This window comes from Pan paniscus, chromosome Y (assembly GCF_029289425.2).
Source record: "Pan paniscus chromosome Y, NHGRI_mPanPan1-v2.0_pri, whole genome shotgun sequence".
Taxonomy (NCBI): domain Eukaryota; kingdom Metazoa; phylum Chordata; class Mammalia; order Primates; family Hominidae; genus Pan; species Pan paniscus.
The window spans coordinates 38480329-38507600 of record NC_073273.2 but is presented as its reverse complement, the minus strand read 5'-3'; the positions used below and the strand labels follow the sequence as shown (position 1 = coordinate 38507600).

At 37.3% G+C, this 27272-nt stretch overlaps 1 protein-coding gene across 1 annotated transcript in view; it reads right to left on the bottom strand.

The window, feature by feature from the left end:
* The window catches only part of LOC129395521 (probable ubiquitin carboxyl-terminal hydrolase FAF-Y), a 177214-nt gene that overhangs the window by 31693 nt on the left and 118249 nt on the right, over positions 1-27272 (bottom strand). The window contains 6 exon segments of the mRNA XM_055106945.3: positions 10792-10982; positions 13052-13272; positions 16020-16242; positions 17293-17439; positions 18256-18402; positions 18786-18894. Of these exon segments, the coding sequence (XP_054962920.3) occupies positions 10792-10982; positions 13052-13272; positions 16020-16242; positions 17293-17439; positions 18256-18402; positions 18786-18894 (1038 nt within the window).

The following is a 27272-nucleotide window of genomic DNA, read 5'->3' as shown; positions in this document are numbered from 1 at the left end:
TGAGGTTCACTTTAGGGGAAAGGGTATGAATGTCCAGTTGTCCCAAATCACTAAAAGCGAAGACTTTGCATTCTCTCCTCAAGATGGGAAAAATGCAAAGTCTTTTCATTAAATGATCTGGGACATTAGTCATATTAGTATACATTATTTTCCAAAGCTACACATGGTATTAATCTTTGTGCCTATCCTTTTATTAATGCCATGTTTTAATTTTTGTGGCTTTAATGGCAGTCTTGAAATCATGCAGTGGAAGCTCTCCAATTTGGATCATTTTCTTTCCCAAATTGTTTTAGCTTTCCTTGTCCTGTTTCCTTTCATGCTAATAATTGGTAAATTAATATATGTAAATATCCTGATAGAAAACATAGGTTTATAAATCAATTTGGGAAGAACTGACATGTTAGCAATATTTCATCTTTCATTAAAGGGGTAGTATGGTATCTGCATGGTCTTGTGGGGAAAAAAAATAGTTGTGAGTTTTTTTCTATCAATTTTTACCTTCTTTGATCTCTGCAGTTTTTTTTGAGTGTTCAGCTTTCAGAAGCTGCAATTAGTTTTCGATGTTGTTGGTTTTTTTTGTTTCGGTAAAGAGTGTTCATATACAGTAAACAGAAGCATAAACGATAAATTATAACAACACACATACACACACCCCTTGTAAAATCAACTCAGTCAAGATAATGAATGTATCCAACACTCAAGTGATTTTCCTTTTTAACCTCTCCATTTTGCCCCTGCCATCCCATTCTTCCCATCTCAAGCAACCACTTTGTGCTTTCTGCCAATTAGAATATTTCCATTTTCTATAATTTTAATACTAATACAATCACACGATATCCACCATTCCTGTCTTTTTTTTCCCACTCACAATAATGAATTTGCATTCAACATGATAGCTGTAGGCTGTCTGCAGATGCCTTTTATCAGGTTTTCTTTCATTATTAGTTTTGCTGATGTTTATCAGGAAAATCTATTTTGTCAAATGTTTTCTTACATCTACTGAAGTGATTATATGTTTCCTTTTTAGTTTGTTTAATGTAAGTATATTAATTGATTTAAACCAACTAAGCTTTCCTAAAATATATTCTCCTTTGTCATCAGGTATTGTCTTTAATATTGTTCACTTCAACTTCCAAAATTATTTTTAGAAACTGTGCATCTAACACCAGAAATGTGGTCTGTAGTTTCAGTATTTTTAAATGTTTGTCATATTTTGCTATCAAGCAAAGTAGTTCTTGAAGAATCTTAATAAAAACTTTTTTATTTAGTTTTAGGCCATCATATCTTCTAATGCCTTTTTTTTTTTTTTTTCTTCTCCTGTTTTGGGGAAATTAACTAGATCATCTAAGGTTGTCCCACAGCTCAGTGATAACTCTTTTCTTTTAGAAAATCATTTTACCCTTGTGTTTTACAATGAATACATTTAATAGATCTTTTCTTCTGCAGTGTGTTATCAGCTGTTAATGTCATTTAGTGTCTTTTTCTTTTCTTTATGAGATGGACTTTCACTCATTGCCCAAGCTGGAGTACAATGGCATGGTTTTGGCTCATTGCAACCTCCACCTCCTGGCTTCAATCGATTCTCCTGCCTCAGCCTCCCAAGTAGCTGAGATTACAAGCATGCACCACCACACCTGGCTAGTTTTCTATTTTTTGTAGATACGGGTTTAACCATGTTGGCCAGGTTGGTCTCAAACTCCTGACCTCAGGTGATCCACCGGTCTCAGCCGCCCAAAGTGCTGTGATTAGAGGCATGAGCCATGACCGCGCCCAGCCTTAACATATTTTTCATCTCTTTTAAGTCTTCATCTGCAGAGCTTTGTTGTAATTTTGCTTATCTCTAACTTTTTGAACATATGAATATACATTACAAAAACTTTTAAAAGTTTTTATCGTTTTAACATCTAAGTCAGTTCTAGGTCAGGTCCACCTATTTGTTGATTCTTCACATGGTAGGTCATATGTTCCTGCTTCTTTGCATGCCTGATAATCTTTGACTAGAAAGAGATATTTTGAATTTTACCTTATTCAATGCTTGATATTCTGTACTCTTTTAAACTTTCTCTAGCTTGGTTTGAGACGTAGTTTGATTTTCCTGTTCACACTTTAGGTAGCCAAAAACAGTGCATAGTATAGGAATAAGTATTCCTTGGTACCGAACAAGGCTCTTCTAGATACTCTATACCCTGTGAACTAACAGTTTTTCTAATGTGGCTGGGAGGAACAGCTATTTTTCCTGTTCCTGTGAGAATTTAGACTGCTCCCTCTAATTCTTTCATGTGTTTCTTTCCTTACCCCAATTTGTTTCCTGATTTACATGTAGTGCTTAGTTCTCTCTTGAATATTCAAGGAGAAACAAAAATTACTAGAATTAATGCAGCTCTCTGATGCACTATTACAAACCTTAGATCCTTTAGTCTCCTTGGATTCTCCACAATGTTTCCTTAAGTCAGGAATTCCATTGGTCTGATTCACTGTCCCACCCTACACTGTAGACTAACTAAGGCTACTGTAGGGCTCTCATTTGTTTCCTATCTCAAGAATAATATTCCTTTTTTGTCTGATGCCTAATGGTTGAAGCCATAGTTTAATGTACTTTATCTGTATATTTTTAAAAAATTGTTTCACCAAAGGAGGCAAATTAAGTCCAAATTACTTCAAGCTGACAAGAAGTAAAAACACATTGTTTTCATTTTTAGCACTACTCTAAAGTTTCTTTCTCTATCACTTCTTTTTTTTTTTTTCCAACTTCATTGGTTTCTAGTACTTCTGAAAAATCTTTGCTTGTTTTGGGTTTAATTTACTATTTTCTCCACTGTATTTTTTTCTTTCCTTTTTTTTTTTTCATTTTTCTTTTTTTTTAAGATAGGATCTTGCCCTATTGTCCAGGCTGGAGTGCAGTGATACAATCACAGCTCACCACAGCCTCAACTTATTGGGTTCAAGCAATCCTCTTCCCTTAGCTTCCTGAGTAGCTGGGACTACAGGTATGCATCACCATGCCCAGCTAATTTCTGTATTTTTAGGAGAGATGGAGGTTTCATCATGTTAGCCAGGCTAGTGTTCAACTCCTGGGCTCAAGTGATCTGCACATCTTGGCCTCCCAAAGTGCTGGGATTACAGGCATAAGCCACCATACCTGGCTGCTCCCCTAGTTTTAAGGTAGAAAACAGGTTAATAATTCCTACATGAAAATATACCGTTTACTGGCCTGGCATGGTGGCTCATGCCTGTAATCCCAGCGCTTTGGGAGGCCGAGGCTGGTGGATCACCCAGGGTCTGGAGTTCGAGACCAGCCTCCCCAACATGGTGAAACCCTGTCTCTACTAAAAACACAAAAAATTAGCTGGGCATGGTGGCAGACGCCTATAATCCCAGCTACCTGGGAGGCTGATGCAGGAGAATCGCTTGAACCTGGGAAGTGGAGGTTGTGGTGAGTCGAGATCACACCATTGCATTTCAGCCTGGGCAACAAGAGTGAAACTCCATTTCAAATAGAAAAGAAAAGAAAAGAAAAGAAAATATACTGTTTACCATTCAACTATTCCCCACTAATTTTGGTAATCAGTGAATCTTTCTTGCATCAGTTATTACTGTGATGCTCTAATGGTGTTACTCTATTTCCTTCATTTATTTATTCAGTTATTTGCTTCTACCAGTATGAGCATTTATTTTATGCTAAGTATTATAATCTAATACTATTATTATTTATCTTTTTCCTAAAATTGTTTCAATATTAAACACGAGAGCTTTTCAGTTGGCTCGTATGCCGACTTGGTATTATTTCTTTTCTTTTTTGACAATTTCCTTAATGGCTTGCATCTAGGCCAATATGCTCATAGTCGTCTGCTCCTGCCTGGGAACACACCAACTTTCCAAGCAGGTCTGGTTCCTTTTTATTAGAAAATGGTACTTACAAATTAAGCTCTAGATACCAACTGCTAGATACCTATGTACAAATTAAGCTCTAGATACCAACTGCCTAGATAACTATGTACAAATTAAGCTCTAGGTACCAACCGTTAGACACCTACATTATTGGGCTCATTATTTTTAGACATTCTCAGTGCACAGAACTTGGAAATATATGTGTATATACCACATCAATGCTCACACACACATATCTCTATTGCTACGCCTATCTGTATGTATGTGTCTAAACTTAAAACATATATACAAGACGCATGGTGGCTCAGCTCAAGCTGTAATCACAGCCCTTTAGGGGGCTGATGGGGGCAGATCACTTGATGTCAGGAGTCTGAGACCAACTGGCCAACATGGTGAAACCCCATCTCTACTAAAAATAACAAAAAAAAAATTAGCTGGGCATGGTGATGGGTGCCTGCGATCCCAGCTATTTGGGAGGCTGAGGCAGGAGAATTGCTTGAACCTGTGAGGTGGAGGTTGCAGTGAGCCAAGATTGCACCACTGCATTCCAGACTGGGCTACAGAGCAAGCCTCTGTCTCAAAACAAACCAACCAGCCAACCAACAAAAACACAACCACCAAGAAGCATACATACATATCACACCACGTATGTAGTTTAAAATAAACATGATTACAACTACATACCACTGTTCACTCAAGCCACCTACCTTCCCTTACCTATAACTTATCTTTACAAAAATTACAATCCTGGCTGTTATTATCTATGCTACATTTGTTCACCTCTAATAAACATCTAAAGTAGTTCCAGAATTGGTAACACTTGGAAATAGAATTGCAGAGATTAGTACTTCTGTACAGTTCTTTTTATTTAGCTTTACAGTACCTACTCAATACACTGTTTTCCAGAGTTACTTGGGATGGTTCTTTCAACTTTTCTTGGTTAGTGATTTCCTATTTTCTTTTTCCAAGCTTGGATTTTTTTTTAAAAAAAAGTTGAGATAATTGTAGAATCACATGGAGTTTTAAGAAATAACAGAGATGCTGTTTTCTCTGTTTCTGTATTTTAATAAAGATATCTTTTATCCAATTTCCCCAGCAATAGCATCTTGCAAAACTATGTAACACAATATCACAATTGGGATACTATTATTGGTACAAGCCAAAATCTTAAATTACATTTCTCTAGGTTTTACTTGTACTTATTTCTGTATGTACGTTTAGCTGTCTATGTCTGTGTAATTTTACATAAACACACACAAATATATATGTATGTAAATACATATATAGAATATATGAATAAATTATATACAATTGCTTTATGAATTACATTATCACAGTGTTAATATTTTACCACTTCCATTAAGATACAGAAGCTTCACAGCCAAATAATAAGCATTTACTTTTCTCCATATGTAATTGTCAAACATACTAAAACCATGCATAATTACCCCTTAATGTTATTTTTATTTTCAATACTCATAGAAATTTAAACAAACTAGGAAAGAAAAATAAGACTACTACATATACCATTTCCCGTTTGTATTCTTTCTTGCAATTACATGTGTCCCTGTGTTTAACTACCTTTCTGCCAAAACTTTTGACTGAATTTAGAAATTTCTTCACAAGTTTCCTTTCTCATGAGAATAAATGTATATCCCAGTAACTACTAAGAGATATTTTCACTGGATATCAGAATATGACTTTTATTCTTTATCTACTTTTTCTTCTGCTGCCTGTACTTTTGACGTAATCAAACAAATCACTGCCAAATCCAATGTCATAAATTTTCCCTTTAAACTTATAAAATTTTATTTATTATGTTTAGCTTTGATTCATATTGAGTCAATATTTAAATATGGTCTAAGGCAGGATTGTCCAAGGGAGAGAATACACTCATGGGTTCTGAGTTTCTGTTTCTTGATAGGCCGGTAAAGTTCCTTCCTCACCCTTGTTTAATCTTATCACTAGACACAGAAACTAAAAACCCATGGCTTCAGGCTGCTTTTAGCCTAAAAGAAAACAAAACATAACAATGAAATAAGGCAGGTTGGACAAGCTTGTCTAAGACAAGGTTTTAATGATGAAAGACTAAGAGCTTTTCCTCTAAGACCAGGAACAACTCAAAGATATCCACTTTTACCACTTCTATTTGACACAGTAATTCTCCTAGACAATCATTAAAGAAATAAGAAACAAAAAGCATCCAAATTGAAATCCTAACGATTACACACAAGTATACATCACTATGATAAAATAATTCAACAAAGTTTCCAAATCAGCACCCCAAAATCAATATGGGGATATGAGGGAGTTATTATTAATGAATATAAAGCTTCAATTTAAAAGAAGAAAAACTGGCAGGGCACGGTGGCTCAGCCTGTAATCCCAGCACTTTGAGAGGCAGAGCGAGGCAGATCACCTGAAGTTAGGAGTTCCAGACCACCCTGGCCAACATGGTGAAACCCTGTCTCTACTAAAAATACAAAAATTAGCTGGGCGTGGTGGCAGGCACCTGTAATCCCAGCTACTTGGTAGGCTGAGGCAGGAAAATTGCTTGAACCCGGGAGGTGGAGGTTGCAGTGAACTGAGATCACGTTACTGCACTGCAGCACAGCAAGAGAGCGAGACTCCGTCTGAAAACAAACAAACAAACAAACAAAAGAAGATGCAAAACCTTCGGATATAGTGGCGTAAAGGTATATAATGCCAGTCACCTGGACAACTAAAATCTATTAAAAGGGTGAATTTTTATGTTATGCACATTCTGCCATGATAGAAATAGTAAATCACAGGAGGAGCCTGAAAATGAAAAGAAAAAAAAAAGATAAGTATGACTTCATCAAAATTTAAAACTCTTGCCTGGGTGCTGTGGCTCACGGCTGTAATCCCAGCACTTTGGGAGGCCAAGGCAGGCGAATCATCTGAGGTCAGGAGTTCAAGACCAGCCTGGCCAATGTGGTAAAACTCCGTCTCTACTAAAAACACAAAAATTAGCTGGGCGGGGTGGCACAGGCCTGTAGTCTTAGCCACTTGGGAGGCTGAGGCAGAAGAATTGCTTGAATCTGGGAGGCAGAGGTTGCAGTGAGCCAAGATTGCACCACTGCAATCCAGTCTGGGTGACAGAGTGACACTCTGAAAAAAAAAAAAAAAAAGAAAAAACCTCTTAAGCATAAAGTGTACTATAAATATACAGAGAGGATAATCCACAGATGGGAGAAAATATTTCTAAATAATTTATCTTTAAGGGCCTAATATCACAAATACGCAAAAAAGATACAAAGAAGTCTTACAATGCAACAACAAAAGGCAATCAAAAAATGAGAAAAGTACTTCAACAGACATTTCCTCAAAAAAGTACAGAAATTGCTAATAAGTACATGCAAAATGCTCAATAGTACTAACAGTCATTAGGGAAATGCAAATCAAATTCAAAATAAGATACACTTCACATATTTCAAGATGGATATACTAAAAGTAAGGAAACAGCAAGTGTTGACAGATGTAGAGAAACTGTAACCTTCATAATTTGCTGACAGAAAATGTAAATGTCTGGGCCAGGGCCAGTGGCTCACACCTATAATACCAGCACTTTGGGAGGCCAAGGTCGGCAGATCATCCGAGGTCTGGAGTTTGAGACCAGCCTGGCCAATATGGCCAAATCTCATCTCTACTAAAAATCCTGTCTCTACTGAAAATACAAAAATCAGCTGTGGTGGAGTGCTGATGGAGCACGCCTGTAGTCCCAGCTACTCAGGAGCTGAGGCAGGGAGGCTGAGACAGGACGGTTGTTTGAACCCGGGATGTAAAGGCTGCTGTGAACTGAGATTGCGCCACTGTACTCCAGCCTGGGTAACAGAGTGAGACTACTTCTCAAGGAAAAAAAAAAAGAAAATGTAAAATTCTACAGGGGCTTTGGAAACCAATTTGGTGGCTCCACAAAAAATTAGACATAGAATTACCACATGACCCAGTAACCGCATTTCTAGGTCTACTCCAAAAAGAAATGAAACATGCATCCATACACAAACTTGTTCATGAATTTTCACAGAGGCACTATTCACAATAGCTCAAAGACGGAAACCATCCAAAGTTAATCAATGGATAAATAAACAAAACATGGTCTAGTCATACAATGAAATATAATTCAGCCATAAAATGAACAAAGTGCCGATACATGTTACAAAATGGAGATACCTTAAACACACCATATTTAACATAAGAAGCTAGACAGAAAGGCCATATATTCTGTGATTAAATTACAAGAAATATAAAAAATATGCAAACCTATATAGAGAGAAAAGTAATTTTTTGTTGTCAGGGTAGGAAGAAGAGAAAAGTGGGCTGAATGATTCTTTAATGAGCAGGGAACCTCTTTTTTTGGTGAGGAAAATGTCCTGGAACCAAATGGTAGTGATATTTTCACAAAAATTCTGAATGTACCAAAAAGCACTGAATTGTACACTATTAAATGGTTAAAATGTTGAATTTTATGAGAACTTTACCACAAAAGAAAAAAAATGTAATAGGAACATATGTGTCTAGAGTTTGTGTAACACAAATGTTTTAGGACAAATTGTGAGCTCCACACTTATTTGGAGAGAATCACTGAGAGGACAAAAACATATATATTTAAGTACAAACACATTATAGCTTAATACATTTAAATACAGATTATAAAGAAGCAAAACGATATATATCTATATATGTGTGTATGAAATTCCTCTATAATGTATATAATTATGTAACTGTGTATTCAGTTATCACACATATATTATTAAGTGAAAGATTTGAAGACAAATCTAAAAGTGTTATAGTAAATTGGAAGAACAGGAACAGAATTGTTGACTAGATTGCAGAAAAAAGTCGAGGTAAAGAAAGCATACGATAGGGAAAGAAAAAAATAGTTGAAACAGGTAAAAAGGGGAGCAAGGCACGTGTGAAGTTACATAACTGAAAGAGGAAAAGAAGAATTATATATGCATATCGTACTTATAATCTAGGCTTACAGCTCAGCTACAGAATACAGAAATTTATACTGAGAGATATAATGGGGAGTCAGTGTACTTTAAGTTTGTGACTTTCAAAAGGAATCAAAGTGATATGCTAATACATATAAGGGTGGCTGCCATAAGTGCAACAGAAAAAGCAGCTCAGAAATCAGAAGAGCTCTTTCCTTTCCTATCTCTGAGCTATCAAGGAAGTACCTTGTTGAAAGAACTCTAAATTCTTATGAGGGGCAGCAGTATTTTTCTACACATTAGGAAGAGCATGTCTTACAGTATATAGTAAAAAGTTGTGCTACAGTGTTTAGTACCATGTATAACACAAAGTAGGCCTTGATAAAATAGGTGAAACAAACAAACAAAAAAGACAAGTTCAAGATGTAACTGAGCTCTTTCTTTGTTTTTTTTGAGATAGGGTCTCACTCTGTTGCTGAGGCTGGAGGCCAGTGGCTCCATTATGGTTGAGGTGATCCTCCTGCCTCAGCATCCCAGGTAGCTGGGACTACTGGCACAGGCCACCACGCCCAGCTAAGTTTTTGCATTTTTAGTAGAGACGGGGTATTGCCATGTTGCCCAGGGTGGTCTTGAACTCATGGGCTCAAGTGATCTGTTTGCCTTGGCCTCCCAAAGTGATGGGGCTACTAGTGTGAGCCACTGCAGCTGGCCTAATTGAGGTTTTCCAAACCTAAAAAGAGGCCAAATTTTATTGGTCACTTTTGGAGGATATTAGGGAATCATCACTTTACAAATTTGTAAAGAAAAATATACCTATATATATATAAATATAAAGTTATAATTATATATAATATATACAGTATATAATGATATATAATAATACACATATATTTTTTGTTGCCAGACTAGGAAGGGGGACTTCCTTTCTAGTGGTGAAAATGTTCATTTCTTTATGAGTAATGCTGGTCTTCAAGGTGATTATGATACATCGCCTCAGGGATCAACACTGCTCCAGAGACCAAAAGATATCATTAATGCACTAATCTAACTTATAATGAAAGAAGAAACTAAGAACAAAAGTTAGTGAATGAAATGATATTCCACTCACTAAAGGAGCTGAGACTACAGGTTCATATTACCATGCTTAATTTTTGCATTTTTTTGTAGAGACAAGGTTTTGCCATGTTTCCCAAGATTATAAAGTAATTTTTATTATATGTGATAATGTACCATGATCATCTTCTTAAAGACAAATGTTAGGGATATATAAAAAAATCTATATAGATAAAACAATATATTTGACATTTGCTTCAGCAGAGAGCTGTTTAAGCAAGGGGATGACTGTTTTAGTATTTCGCTTTTATATCATTTTTTATTAAGATTGAGTTTCCTCTTGTTGCTCAGGCTGGAGTGCAATGGCACAATCTTGGCTCACTGCAACCTCTACCTCCTGGGTTCAAGCGATTCTCCTGCCTCAGCCTTCTGAGTAGCTGAGATTACAGGCATGCGCCACCACACCCGGCAAATTTTGTAGTTTTGGTAGAGATGGGGTTTCTCCATGTTGGTCAGGCTGGTCTTGAACTCCTGACCTCAGGTGATCCACCAGCCTTGACCTCCAAAAGGGCTGGGATTACAGGCGTGAGCCACCATGCCTGGCTGCTTTTATATAATTGATGTCTTCCAAAATGAAGAAGTAAATTACATCTTAAGAGATTAAAGAACACAGTGCCTTTCTTTACTGTGACAAATTTTACTTCTCTCTATTGGGATAATAAAACATTCTATTGGGATAATAAAACAAAACTATGACCAAGAAGGATAATTAGAATATTAGTACAGTTTAAATATTAAATATAAAACTAATTATGTATTCTAAGCTACATTTTAGAAGTTTACTGTATTGAGGTTTTTATGAAACTTAAATGATCACCCACCCATAATTTACCTGAACTGTTTCCAAAATCCTCTGGGTACATAATATTGCAGTTGGGAAGCAGCTAAATGACCAAAGATGACCTGAAGGTGTCTTAGGACACCAATATTATACTCTTTCCTATCTTCTGTCTTACTTAATGCTGGCTTGTCTTCAAATTGATGAGGATATCCAAATACATCATCTCGGGGATCAACATTACTCTAGAGACCAAAAGACATTATTGATGAGCTAATCTAACTTTAACAGTATAACGAAAGAAGCTGAAACAAATACCAGAAGTTAGTAAATGAAATACTATGCACTTTTTTATATTTCTTACTTCCAAAGCACTTAATTTTTAATATTAGTGCTCATTTCACAGATGGGTTATGATAAAAGATTTCACAGATAAGTTATCATAAAAGAAGTTAAAAAAATACATTAGAGGTAGTGTAATACAGTAAAGTTTGGTCAAGTATACAGCAGTAAAGACAAATGGGTGCTCTGCCATAAGTAACTTCAGGGGAATAAGTTACTTGGTCTTCCTAGGACTCAGTATTTTCTTGTGAGCATAATGCATTTTCCAGATTCATGAAGTAATTTACATAATGTTATCACAATTATTAACAATAAATACAGTTATTAAGAGTAGTTGTGGAAGGTACGGGAGCATATACAGAAGCTCCATAGGTCATAATTTCATTGCAGCTACAGAGCAAAATACAGCTACTTTACAAATATCTAACATGTTTCTATATGCTTTGCTCTGTATCTGGTATTTGTGATACAGAAATAAATACCCAGTTCCTGCCCTGGAGAAGCTCATTGCATAGAAAAAGTAGGCAGACACATGCATGCCATAGTACAGTGCTGAGACAACATAAAGCACAAGCAACCAAGCACAAAGGTGGGTGACCTAATCTGAAAGTTTATGTTCTGTTGGCCTCACTTACTTCTTGTCAGTATGATTTGCCATCCCTATCTGTTTTAAATTCAACACCCTATGGGTAACATGGGCTATAAAAGTAGGACTTAATTTCCAATTTCCTTTCAGTAGTGGCTCTTAACCTGGTATTGGTCAACAACCCACATGGAGATTCTACTGTAAGTATAGTTACCCAGATAGGAATGCTGGATGGTGTGATTTATTAGATCTTGAAAGGCGGCAGCAAGTGTTTGTAATCTCCATAAATGATACACTACAATCTGAAACTCAAACTATTTCTGACCACTGAAGGGAAGATACGTAGAAATTGGAGAACCATTTCCTGCAGTTACAATTTTTGTTTCTGCATTTAGTTCCTATCAACATATATGCAAAAAAGTAAAAGATAAACAGTCTAAGTATAAACATGACCGAAACTTTTTTTTTCTTTTTAGATGGAGTCTCACTCTGTCACCCAGGCTGCAGTACAGTGGCACGATCTCAGCTCACTGCAACTTCTGCCTCCTGAGTTCAAGTGATTCTCTGGCCTCAGCCTCCTGAGCAGCTGGGATTACAGGCATGTGCCACCACGCCTGGCTAATTTTTGTGTTTTTAGTAAAATCAGGGTTTTGCTATGTTGGTCAGGGTGGTCTCAAACTCCCCACCTCAGGTGATCTGCCCGCCTTGACCTCCCAAAGTGCTGGGATTATAGGCATGAGCCACCATGCCCAGCCAAAATATGACGAAAACTTCAAATTTTCCATATACATGTATTTAAGACCTGCATCTTAAATATGTGATCTGCAACTAAAACCTAACTTTTTTACTGCTTTATTTTCAACTGGATTTTTCATAGGCAGCCTGATTGCAACTGTTAACTAATATTGTTAACAGGTCCGTGAAGCATTAGCTGAGAAACAAATTTGTTTCCTTAGCAGAAAGAGCTCTAATTTGAGAAAAATAGAGAATCCTAAAAATAAGTACAGCTTATGAAACACAGACAATATAAAAAGTGAAAGAAATGAAACAACAGATTTTAAAAAACAAGGCAATGAAAATGTAATTATTAAAAATAAATAGATTCATCATTTTTCAAATACCAAATTACATTTACCATGTCACACAAAATGCGATTATATTAACTGTGCTTTGGAGACAAACAAAAAAACCGTGTTTAATTATCAACTGGAGTTTTGAGTCTATTAGATAGTGAGTACTACAAGTATGCCAGACATAGTATCTCAGAGATTCTGTGTGTATCATCAAAATGTAGTCCCCATAACATCCCATGAAAGTATAGTAATCTGAGGGAGAACAACAGCATCTGCTATCAGACTCTTCAAAGAAAACAGTATTAAAATTTACCTCACTGTCCTGCTTCTCATCCCCGAACATATCATCGTCTAAATCACTACCTGTGCCTTCAATTGCAAGAATACTGTTCCTGATAGAAGGAATCATGTATAGCTGCTGGATCACAGAGTTCATGTAACACGTAGCACCAGCATTTTTGAGTCCCACAAATCCTTTTGGTGGGCGGGGTCCAACAGGGGGCAGATATTCCCACTCAGTAAGTGTTTCACAAGCTGAGTTGAAAAGAGAAAAGATGCTTATACTATGAAAACAGTGATTCTGTTCACCATTTTCAGGCTAACAAATTAATAATAGCAACACCTCCTTCACCACCACAGCCACTTTGAAACAGTACTTTAAATTTTGACACCAACAACATAAGCCACCATACAGATTTTAACCACAGACCTTGTTAAGTTGATGTTTTTAATGATACTGCTTCTGTAACAGTTTTAAGAGTCATATAAGATGATGTAATATTGGCCAGTGCCGTGCCTCATGCCTGTCATCCCAGCAGTTTGGGAAGCCAAGGCAGGCAGATCACCTGAGTTCAGGAGTTCAAGACCAGCCTGACCAAAATGGTGAAACCCTGTCACTAGTGAAAATACAAAAGTTAGCTGAACATGGTGGCATGTGCCTGTCATTCCAGCTACTTGGGAGGCTAAGTCAGGAGAATCGCTTGAACCCATGAGACAAAGGTTGCAGTGACTCCAGCCTGGGCGACAGACACAGACTCTGTCTCAAAAAAACAAGATGGTATAGCATTAAATTTCCATGTGTTAAACACAGGCTTAGTGTTAACCATTATTATTTTACTAATTAAAAACTTCTAGCTGGGCATGGTGGCTCACGACTGTAATTGCAGCACTTTGGGAGGCCAAGGCGGGCAGATCACGGGGTCAGCAGTTTGAGACCAGCCTGGCCAACATGGTGAAACCATGTCTGTACTAAAAATACAAAAATTAGCTGGGTGTGGTGGCATGCACCTGTAGTCCCTGCTACTAGGAAGGCTGAGGCAGGAGAACTGCTTGAACTCGGGAGGTGGAGGTTGCAGTGAGCCGATATCGTGCCACTGCATTCCAGCCTGGCAACAAGACCAAGACTCCCTCTCAAAAACAAAAACGACAAAAAAAAATAAACTTCTGTACCTAAGTGTATTGAATTCACTGTGGTCAGAACTCTATATAAACAAAATACTATGGTTTTCTCACTTTTAATTGCATATAGGACCACTTTGTCTTATTTATAATGAAAGTATGTATACATTACAAACTTGACTTTGTTAAGTCGTGGTTCTGATTCTTAAAAAAGTATAACCTTCACGTAAATATCTGTTTCCTTCCTTAGTAAATAGTGATAATTGCTTTGCCAATATCCAGTTTTATTGTGAGATAAAGTCAATGGGATGGTGTATTTCAAATCACTGTGAGAACTATAAATCCCTTTCTTCCTTGCATAAAACCAAAACAACTTAAACATCAATCACCATCAGAGATGAATTACATAAACTGGAGCACATTGAACTGCAAGTTATGTAGCTAAAAAACAGAATTATACAGACCTTCATGTGCTGACAGGTGTGTCACAAAGTACAAAACAAAATTAACAATATTGTATTTTGTACATTCTCATTTGTACAAAACGAATAGCTATACATACATATAAATGCATAGACAGAGATAATCTCTGGACTGGAAACATAAAACCTGTAGGAAGTTAATAACTGTTAACATGTATCCTCTTTTGTATTTGAAAATACATATTTACCAGGTATAAACTTTAGTAAAATAAACAAGTGTTTCTAAAAAATAAACTCTTTTGAAACTACACTTACCACATAAATACATTAGCTAAATAAATTAACAAAAGAAGCGTTTTTAAAAAAGAAACTTTTTTAAAAAGAGTGACTCACACATGTAATCTCAGTAGTTACTCACACATGTAATCTCAGCGCTTTGGGAGGCCAAGATGGGTGGATCACCTGAGGTCAGGAGTTCTAGACCAGCCTGGCCAACATGGTGAAACCCTGTCTCTCTAAAAATACAAAAATTAGCCAGGTGTGGTGACAGTTGCCTGTAATCCCAGCTACTTGGGTGGCTGAGGCAAGAGAACTGCTTGAACCCAGGAGGCGGAGGTTGCAGTGAGCTGAGATGGCACCATCGCATTCCAGGCTGGGGAACAAGAGTGAGACTTCGTCTCAAAAGAAGAAACTCTTCTCTCTATGCAGATTCAAAGGGACAAAAAAAATCTGACCTTCTAAGCAGGGAGTTTAGCTAGAAACTCCTACAATGTGATTGAAAACGTCCTCACCCAGAGAAAGACATAAGCAAAGATAAATTCATATTTATTAAAGATTTATAATGAATGCTGTTATTAATTATATTTTTAAGCCTTGGGTTTTTCTTTGAAATGAACTAAATTTTATATTATTATCTGTTATTTTACTTATACCACCTCCCACTCTGAGTTTCAGTTCTATGTAAGATCTGAACATAGGTACGCACTTTGTGGGACTGATGTAGGCATTTAGAACTGAGTAAAATACACTCAAATATTCTCTTCTCACATTGTGATCTTTAAAACCATACCTTCCTTAGAATTCAACTAAAATAACATTAAGCAACTTCAGTGTTAGGATTATGAAAATCTTTTCAATACATACATTTTAAATATAAACTTTTTATGGCATTAAATTTGCCTTCCTGTTACTCTGAAGTTTTGGTTTTATTTCACATATGATTAAATAAAACTCATCTAAACAAACTATAAAGGAGCATTTAAAAGACACAGCTAAAAATTTTTCTGAATTAATGTTCTCTGACTAAAGTGGTTTTAATTACATAACTGACAGCTAAAAAATGTTAAACTCACTGGATCAAAAAAAATCCATCACAAGTTAATTTTTTCTAAAACACCAAATAAAATTTTGCAGTGAAGTATTATTAATGAAAAAAACAGCTTTATAATTTAAAATACTCACTAGTAATTGCTGTGCCCATGTAATACATTTCAGTCAAACAGTCTACTATCTGTTTGAGATTCCTCACACAGCCAATAGCTAATGCTACAAGTAGCTCAAAACCGGCATTGATGGTAACGGGTGAACTACAGACTGGAATAGCCTGCTCAGCTGGTAGTTCTCCACTTCTTACATACTGCAGGTAAACTTTGGATGCAGGAAAGATGAAATCATCAATTAATTCCTAGTAAGTTAGAAAAAGACATTACATGTTATCAGTAGAAAATATAGGTTAGGAACAATATGTTTCTTCAAAGGGAATACTTTAGTAATTATCTGACACAATTAAATATCTCATTATATCTCAAAACAAAACCCCAGAAAAAAACCCGAGTACAATTAATAAATGTAATAAGTTTTCCAGATTAGATTTTTTGAAGTGATTTAAACAATTTTATACCAAAGAAAAGTGACATTCTAAATAAATTTATTTCTTTAATCAGATATAAACAGAAACAAATTCATTTCAAACAGGAACAGAATGCATCAAAGTTATATTCTTTTTCTTGAATTGCATGACATATAAAGAAGCTCACCAAGAAATAGTGTATAAAAAATGAAGTTTTGCAAGACGGAAATTTCTCTCATTTAGAAATCTAGTCAAGAAAAATTGAGATTTATTCAACATGAAAATCACCTCAATGCTGCTTACTGACTTTTCATACCACTTTATCGTAACTCTGATTTGTAATTACTTTACAAAATCTCTTACAGTGAGGCACACGTTTTAAAGTTACTGTAACCTCTTCAGAGATCCTTTTTAAAAGAGAAGTGGGACAAGAAAAAAGAAAAAATATCAAGATTATGTCTCAAAGACATTATACAGAGGTCAATCAGACAGATTTGCTAACATTTATGAGGTCACGATAAGAAGTTCAGTAACAAAATTCAGAACTTACCTTAAAGAGGCTGGGTGCGGCGGCTCACCCACTTTAGGAGGCGGAGGTGAATGGATCACTTGAGGTCAGGAGGTCAACACCAGCCTGGCCAACATGGTGAAACCAGCTCTCTACCAAAAATACAAAAATTAGCCAGGTCTCTACCAAAAATAGAAAAATTAGCCAGGTGTGGTGACACACGCCTGTAATCCCAGCTATTTGGGTGGCGGAGGCAGGAGAATCACTTGAACCCGGGAGGTGGAGGCTGCGGTGAGCTGAGATGGCACCACTGCACTCCAGTCTGGGCCACAGAACAAGACTCCATCTCAAAAAAAGAAAAAAAAAAAAGTACTTACTTTAACGAGATTAGCACCTCCTTTTTCACAACCAAAGTGACACTTTTTCTCAGAAGTTTGAAAGGCCAATAACTCTTTTGTTACCCCAAGGTGGCCTTCCAGTATTGGCTCTTTGACACCTGTTTCACCTGTGTTTTTAACATTATCCTGCAGAAGGAAAAATATTATAGGCCCAACTCACAACATGGAGATAGAAAAGGACAAGGAGTTAGGAGAACAGAGAGCTGGAAGGAAATGAGATCTTCTATACAACTTCCCCAAACTGTTCAAGTGGTTTCCTATTTCTTTTTGAGAACTCTCTAGAACAGTAAATGTAAGCAATTTTGCTTACACAAACATATTTGGGATTTACAACCACAAGGAAAGGAGGTTACCACAGCACTGAGTGGAAGAGGCCCGAAATGCTGCTCAACATCCTACAATGCACAGCAAAGCTCCTCCCCAAAAGGAATTATCTGGGTACACAACGTCAATACCAGGGTTCAAAAACCGTGCTCCGTAAGTAAGCTTTATAATCTACTAGAAGCAGCTAACCTGAAGCCCAAAGCCATACACTTTAGAAATATACTCTCATAGAACTTTGTGAAGTAAGATATCAGATGGTTCAATGTAAATATGAATCTCTCAAATTCGATTTTTTAAAAAGTCTTCAAATGTGATAATTTCCCCAAAAAAGGCCAAGAAGCACCAAAGTGAAAGAAACAGAATTATCAGCACTCCAAGTTCCAAGAAAAGTAAAACACATTGAACAAAACTAGCTATGTTTGTTTCTATGAATCTAAGTTACCAATTCACTAGTGAAAAGTACACATTTTGTTTGTATTTACTCTCAGAGGCATTTTGAGAATTTATTCTCCTAAGTTGTCAAATAAAAATAGAGACTAAATAAAAGACTACAAGCCTCCTTTTAATAAGACAGCTGATTTGGTCATGACATAATAAACTAAATACTATTCAACTTACCCTAATCCTTTTGAGCCAATCAATTTCACTGACAAGAAGAACTTCAGCATTGGGTATGTTAATATTGCCATAGTAAGCATAATGGAGAAGGTGCCGTAAAAGTGTGAAATAATCGCCTGAATATTTACCCTTCTCTCTTGCTGTGCTCTGAAATATTAAATTAAAACAACATGAATTCACAAGTCTACACTCAGAGTCCATATAATTTTTTTAAACCCAGAAAAATTAAAATTGGCAATATTTCATATCAATGACAAAGACGTACTATATTTTTCCTACAGACGTACTATATATATAAAATAAATATATAGTACATCTATAGACCTACTATATATTTTTCCAAGACGTAGTGTATTTTTCCCAAGAACTGTAAAAAAACAAAAAGCCAATCTACAAATAGTAAAAAATTATAATACTGCATTTATTAATTATGCCTGTTCAAATACAATAAAAGCTATCGTAGTAACTTTCTGAATGTCTCTCATGTTAAGAATGCATTATATTGATAAGTTCATTTGAAAACTTCTCACCCCCAGTATGGTAAAGAGTAAAGTAATGAAGAAAAGCAGAGGCCTGTGTCCCATGCAACATCTGGTGCACATTAAAAAGAACTGCTCCTGTGCCAACTGACGAACAGTTCTGAAATAAAAACATAATGTATCTTATGAACAACAACAAAATAATTCCAACACTGATCTATCTTTAATAGGAGGTATATACATCAATAGTAAAATACAAGGTAACCCCCATTTTAGCATTTGGCTAGCAACACAGAATGAATGAGTTTAAAATACTTGTCAGGGAGCTAATCCTCAAATTGTTACCTAGTAGGCTAGGAATATTACTACTTACTATTTATTGTTCAAGTTTGTTAATGTATGATTTCTTAGATCTTCTGATATTTACTGTGAATCAGGGGTTGGGGTGGATCATGTCAAAGGTAAGCATCAATCAATAAAATATAAGCCTCTTATTTTGCAGGACATATTTTTAACAACCTCTCTTGGAAATGCGTGGAAACACCCTCTAGATACTATACAAAGGTGCTATGCATTAAGCTTCTGTATATCTTTTTTAGCCTCCCCAGAATCACTTTCAATGAACTGTGCATTGGAGCAAGCAACTCATGGAAATGCAACATGGCTAAAGATATGTCTGATTGTATCAATGATTCTCAAATGTGATTATCAGACCAACAGCATTAACATCATTTGAGAACCTCGAAGACATACAGATCCTCAGATTCCATTCCATGCTTACTGAGTCATTAATTTTGGAAGACAAACCCAGAATCTCTTTTTCTCTCTCTCTTCTGTCTTCTCTTCTCTCTCCCCTCTCTCTCCCCTCCACCCCACTCAAACTTTAATCAACTGAACTTTTCAAGGGCTTATAAAAGTCCCTCCTATTTATGAAACCCACAGCTTGGGCTCAGAAATCTTCAAACTATAGTATCAAAGAATTCCACATGTATGCCTTTTCTTCACAATTTTCTGGAGAGACAGTCCAACTGTGTTAAATTCCTAAAGGTGTCTGAGACTCTAGATTTAAGGATATTTAGCAGACTTCCAGCCTCTCACCACTAGATGCCAGTAACAACCTTACCAATCCCACTTCCAGTTATGAACCAGGCTTAAGAGTAAAATCTAAAGTAATATCTATTGACCTACATAAAACATGACCTATATAAAGCTATCACATGGACTTTCCGTTATCTCTACGAGCTCTTCATCTATAATTGTTCTCCTTTTTCATCCTGCCTCAGCCACACCGACCTTGCTATTTTTCTAACAAGCTAAGTAGGCTTATGCCAGGGATCTTCATACTTGTTGATCCTGCTGCATACTTACATGATTATTTCCTTGTTTGTTCATTTAGACATTTACTTGAAAGTCACCCTGGCAACGAAGTATTTTGTGACTGTCCTATATAAAACCAAACTGTACTTTATAACAAACAAATCCTGCCTCATGCATTTTATATGGAATTGATAATCTTACTTAAAAACAAAGCAAAGAAAAAGTTTCATACCATATCCACTAAAACAAAAACCTAACATCTAGGAACCTAAATTAGGAGGTTAATATACTACTTAATTATTTTAAGGAAAATTTTTAAGGCACAAAAGTGTAAATCTCCTAAATAAAAATGAACTCTGAGATCAGAAAACAATCAGTGCTTCATAAATTACATTGAAAGCAAAGCTACAGGACAGACACTTTCAAACCCTCCAAAGAAATAGCACATCAACCCAAAACTGACAGGACCCTGGAAATCAACAATTTATATCAACCAAGCAAACACTGAGCCAAGAGAGATAATTTTTAAAATGGTAGGAAAGTCTTGTGGTGTTACCATACCACCTCCCAGGCACAGCTGAAGCCTTTGAAAATGCAATCCACATTCTCAATGTGAGGCCCTGACCCCTGATTCTAGAAGGAGTAAAGAAGACCTTAGGTGCTAATTTATTGTGTTTTATTTCTAGTCTGTCTAGGAGTTACATAAAGAATTGGTGAAACACACAAAGCTCTGTTTTGCCTAACTCAGAACTCACTCATGGTTGAAAATGCCAGGCATTAGTCACAAATATTTAAGTTGCTGGGAGCAAAGTATATGATTAACCCATAAAACAGACAACCTGAAAAAGAGGGCAAAAGCTGGAGAGATCTTTCTTTTGGAGAAATCAGAATATTTGAAAGCAGTTAAATATACTAAAGAATTTAGAAAATCATGCACATGCTCATGACAGGAAACATTCTCAAAAAACATGTAAAACTCTAAGTGTTAGCCCTCAGGCTTAACTATAGCTTCAATGTGAGAAAAAACTGAAGGCTGAGGCAGAATTGTAAACAGTCTCCCTAAGTATTAAAGGGGTGTGTTAATACAGATCCAGTTGTAAAAACTGATAGTTTTTATATTACACTCAGTTAAAACACTGGTGCAATGCAAGCTAAGCCTTCAATAACTAAGAGGACACCTTGGAGAAATGAAGACTTCCAGAGTTAACACACTGTAACATTTCAAATATAGTTTTCTACAAAAAAACAACAAAACACACAAAAACAAACAGGAAAATATGACCAATGTGAAGTGAAAAACAGAAACTGAAAATGTCCTGAACTTTATACACAAAGACTATTAAAAAACCAAAGTTTTGGCTGGGCATGGTGGCTCATGCCTATAATCCCAGCAGTTTGGTAGGCCGAGGCAGGTGGATCACGAGGTCAGGAGATCGAGACCATCCTGGGTAACACGGTGAAACCCCGTCTCTACAAAAAATACAAAAATTAGCAAGGCATGGTGGTGTATGCCTGTAATCCCAGCTACTCAAGAGGCTGAGGCAGGAGAATCGCTTGAACACGGGAGGAATAGCTTGCAGTGAGCAGAGACCGCGCCCTTGCACTCCAGCCTGGGTGACAGAGAGAGACTCCGTCTCAAAAAAAAAAAAAAAAGGAGTTAAGCCTAAAGAAAAAAAACAACAGACAAATGATAAAAGAACACGAGAGTATCAATGAGACAAATTATAGAAGAAAATATGGAATATCTAGAGATAAAAAAGCACAATGATGCAAATGAACAGTTCATTAAAGGAGTATATAACAGCAGGTGAAGATTAAGTCTGAAGAAATGAAAATTGAAATAACCCAGTGTGAGAACAGAAAAAAAGAGGAATTTGAAAAAGTGGGAAAAACCTAACAAGTACACAGAATGCCATGAAGCAGACCAATGCATGCAATATGGGTGTCCCATAAGCGCAGAAGGAGAAGAGGGAGAAAGAATATCTGAAGACATAAATCGCTGAAAATTCCCAAACTTGATGAAATATCTGAATGTCCAAACTCAAGAAGGGTAAAAATCTCCAACAAGAACATAGTCAAAAACAGCCAGCCACACCAAGAAAATTATAGTCAGTCAAGAACCAAGACAACTGTAAAAACAGAAAGGGAGAAGCAATTTGTCATGCAGAAGGGAGTCTTGACTGACAACAGACACCTCAGAATGGAAGCCATTTGTTATGTAGAAGGGGGTACTGATTAACAACAAACAGCTCAGAAAGCATGGAAAATACAGAAGCCAGAAAGCGATAACAAAATGTTAATAGAAAAAAGCTATCAAACACGAAATCTGAATCTGGAAAAATGATACTTCAAGCAAAAATACTTCAAGCAAAAATGCCTAGATACAGAAAAGCTAACGGAATGCGTTACTACCCCTGCTCTACAAGGATTGCTAGAAGGAAGCCATCAAGTTAAAATGAAAGGACATTGGACAGTAATTTTAAGCCACAGGAAGAATTAACATTGTAAAGAAAGCTGCTATTACTATTACAACAACTGGGAAAAGTAACTATTACTATTGTACTTCTGGTAGGCAGCTATTACATAAAACAATTATAAATCCATTTTAATGGACACTGTGTACAGATAGTAATCTGAGACAATAACACAGATTAGGAAGGATGGAAAAGTACAAAAGCAGCATATTTATATACTGTTGAAACTAAACTTCATATTATTCAAACAAGTTAGTATTACTAAAAGTAGGCTATTTTAAGTTTAGAATATTAACTGAAGTCCCAAATATAATTAATAAAAAACATAAAATATACAGAAAAGGGAATAAGCACATTTTTTTTAAAAAAACAAATTTTTAAAATGAGCATCAAGTAATAATATAGTGAGGATCAAATATATAGTGAGGATCAAATATATAGTGAGGATCAAGTATATAATGAGGATCAAATAATATAGAGAACATGCAGAAAATAAGTAGGTAAATGTCGGAGTAAACCATTACTTGCTTGTAATAACTTTAAATGTACGCTCTGTGTGAAAAGGCACAGACTGGCAAAATGCATTTTTAAAAAATTGATTCACCTATATGAAATTTATGCAAGTCTCACTTTAGGTGTAAAGACACAGAGGTTAGAAGGAAGAGGATACAGGGTTCTGGGAAGAGGGCAGCAATGAACTACAGAGCACCATGAATCTGTCTCTCCAACTAGACAATAGGTGCAGTTGGCAGAATTGTGTGATACAATTATTTTGGAACCCTACAGTCTATCTGAAGGTTTACAGCTTTCAAAAGAAGACTTGGATAGTAAACTACAATTAAATTTGATCAATTTCATAGCTTGGCTCAACAGCAGCCACCTACGCTCCATCAACTACCACTGTGATATACTGCCTTGCAAACACTTCTGGAGCAGCCTGCAAGAGCCAGGATGGACAGAAAGAACCCTGTCCTCCAAATCTCAGGAGGACTTGTGCACTGATTGCCGCTTCTGATTAAGATGGTCCCGACAAAGGTGAGCAGTCATTGTTACATTCCCCAACCATTTTGCAGGAGCTTCCTCCTCCTGCTGAAGCAACTTTCCAGGGATTAAAAGGGCCAGAGCATTTTCCTTTCTCATTTTTCTATTCAGATTTGAGCAGATAGAAGGGGGGAAAAAGCACACCTAAAGAAAAGGCAGTTAAAATTATCAAGTCAGTAAGAGAAAGAAAAAATAATAAAGAAAAGTGAACACAGCCCAGGAACCTGTGGGACACCATCAAGCAGACAAACTTACACATTTTGGAAGTTCAAAGAGAAGAGAGAAAGAAACAGAGTATCTAACGAAACAGTTGTCAAGAATGTCACAAATTTTAGGAAATAAATAAATACCAAGAAGCTCAAGAAATTCCAAGTAAGATAAACTCAAAGAAACACACACAAAGATACATGCTAATTAAACTGTCTAAAACAAAGACAAGGAGAATCTTGAAAGCAGCAAGAGAAGTCACTAGTCATGAACTAAAGACCCGCATTGATAATCAGAGGATTTCTTTTTTTTTTCTTTTTTTGAGATGGAGTTATGCTCTTTCTCCCAGGCTAGAGTGCAGTGGTGCGATCTCGGCTCACTGCAACCTTCGCCTTCCGGTTTCAAGTGATTCTCCTGCCTCAGCCTCCCGAGTAGCTGGGATTACAGGTGCCTGCCACCAAGCCTGGCAATTTTTGTATTCTTAGTAGAGACCAGGGTTACACCATGTTGGCCAGACTGGCCTCGAACTCCTGACATTGTGATCCACCCGCCCCAGCCTCCCAATCATCAGCACATTTCTTATCAGACACCTCAGAAGCCAGAAAGCAGTGGGCTAACATATTGCAAGTGCTGTAAGGATAAACTGTCAAACAGAAATCTTATGTCCAAACAAGCTGCATCAATGTGAGGGAGAAATTATGACATTCCCAGATAAAAGCTGGGGAAGTTTGTCACCACTAGATTACCCTTCGAGAAATGCTTTATGGAGTACTTCAGGGTGAAATGAAAGGACACTATACAGCTGTTTGAATAAAGATTAAGGTAAAGATAAATATATGGCCAGTTATGAAAGCTATCAAAGCTTTTAACAATGTGCAACTCCACTATTTGTTCTCTACATGATTTACAACACTATTATATTAAAAGACTATCACCAGCTTATGTTTTTGGACATAAAATGCATCAAGGTGTAATTCTGTGAACTTAATAACTGACATGACGGGGTCTGAGCTATTAAGGAGTGGGGCTTTTGTATGCTACTGAAGGTAAACTAGTGTGACTTTAAAAGTGTTATAACTTTCTTAAATGTAATCGTCACAGCAACCACAAAAGGGAATAGTAACAAGCAGGTAGGACGCTTTCTGCATGACACCCGAGAGCAGGAGCTGGGGATCCAGCTGCTCTTATCTGAGGCATCTGCCTAGCCCTGCATCATGGGACCATGGCCCCAAGCCCGAGCTGGCCCACCAGGGAGTAAGTGTGGAGAGCCAAAGGCAGTTTCTCCACACAACTTCTTCCCCACCAGTGGCGACAAAAGCAGGAGAGGCTCATACGTGTCCAGCGCCCAGTGGAGCAGTGGAGGCAGAAGTGGTGGCTATGTGGGGACACAACTGAAACAAAGTGTTGGCCACCTGGCACAGCACCTGCCCCAACCCTGTCCATCCATCCATGGTTTCCCAGGAGTTTGAGGTTGAAACGATTGTTGACAAGACAAGAAAGGGAAGACGGAGTATTTGGTTTGGTGGAAAGGCTATGACAACAAGGATGACACTAGGGAATCAGGGCCACACTTCATGAACTGTGGGCAATATATTCACAATTTTAACACATCCCACACTGAAAAACAGAAAGACAACATACTGGCCAGAATAGGTAGAACTTCTTCAAACAATGCCAGAAAAGAAATCTCCAGCCTTACCGAAACCAACTTTTCTAAGAGCTCTTTTAAGATGCTAGCGATTAGCAAAGACCACAAGTCCAAAAACAGCCAGTTGTCTGCTGCCAGCCAGAACTTTGGGGAGAAACACAGCTTCATCTCTCTCCAATCCAAAGAATATGGAGCTAGTAAATTCAACTATCAATTGAATTTGCTTGCACCTCAGAGCCCCAGTAACACCAGGAACACAGTGTGTGGCTTTCAGGAACCTGAAAAACTGGACCCTGTTGAGCCACATCAGCAGGACACAGTGGTGCTTAAGGTGGCAGCAGAGAAGCCAGGCAGAGCTTTATCAGATCCCAGGTAAGAAAAGGCCGGGATGGAGAACAGACCCCAGATCTACCCACTAATGCCTCAGATGTCTGGCCCAGTGACTGCTGCTAGGGCCACAGGCTCAGCTACCAAGGAAGAAAGTACATTGCTATTAATCGATCCATTAATAGCCCATGGAGCAACAAACATGCAAACATCCATACCAAGAGTGAGAGGTGGGAAAAGAAAGGTTGTTGATGACAGGCTGGGTGTGGTGGCTCTCTGCTGTAATCCCAGCACTTTGGGAGACTGAGGCAGGTAGATCACCTGAGGTCGGGAGTTCGAGACCCCCCTGACCAACATGCAGAAACTCTATCTCTACTAAAAATACAAAATTAGCTGGGCATGGTGTCACATGCCTGTAATCCCAACTACTTGGGAGGCTGAGGGAGGAGAATAGCTGGAACCCGTGAGGCAGAGATTGCGGTGAGCCAAGATTGCACCATTGCTCTCCATCCTGGGAAACAAGAGTGAAACTCCAGAAACCCCATCTCAAAAAAAAAAAAAAAAAAAAGAAAAGAAAAAAGAAAGCTTATTGATGACAGAAGAAACCAGCATTTTGTCAAGAGGGTGCGTTTCAGCACAAAGCTAACAAAGTGCCGACAGATACTGAGATACTGTGGGGAGGAAGAAACATGGCTTCACTCAGATCCTGCTATCAACTAGATCAACAGAGAACAACTCACTAAATACAGAAGTAATGAAAGAAATTCAGGGTGCTCTGAATAGGGCTGCTGCCAATGACAGCAAGCTCATGCTACTCAGCGTAGCTGACAGTGTCTTTGCTGTGGCCTTGATTTTGTGTTCTTTGTGCGGCATTTAAGAAATGATAGAAAAAGGGCAAGCATTAAAAGAGTGGACACTAGCGAAAACTTTGTGAATACTTTCATTTAGGGTAAGAAGCCTATTATTTCATCAGTCAATGGCCCAGCCATTGGACTAGTCACATCCATACTGCCTCTTTGTGATGTGGTTTGGGCTAATGAAAAGGCGTGGCTTCCAACACCTTTGGTATTTGGAGGCGTGTACCAAATGCCTGGTCTCTCAGGCGTTTTGGACGGCACCTTTCACTCAGAAGGTTATGGTTCAAATTAAGGAGCTTGCCTCCTACAATCCTGTTGTGCTTGAGGAATCCAAAGCCCTTGTGCACTGTAATGTGAAGATTGAGTTGGAACAGGCCAATGAGAGTGTGAACAGCTGAAGAAAATCTGGGGCTTGGCACAAGGGATAGAAACTGTGTTAAAAGTATGTGCAGAAGAAAATCTATCAGTTTTGATTGTCAGTCTGTCTGCTCATGACACTAGTACTGGGCTGAGCAGAATACATCATTAGCTACAAGACGCCCTAATCCAGCCTCATAGCCTGAAACAAGTTCACCCATAGCTAACACTTGGAAGCAGGACTAGAAATATCCAAGCTCCTTATTTAATATTACAAGGCATTTTTAAGCACTGTAACTTTAAAATAAGT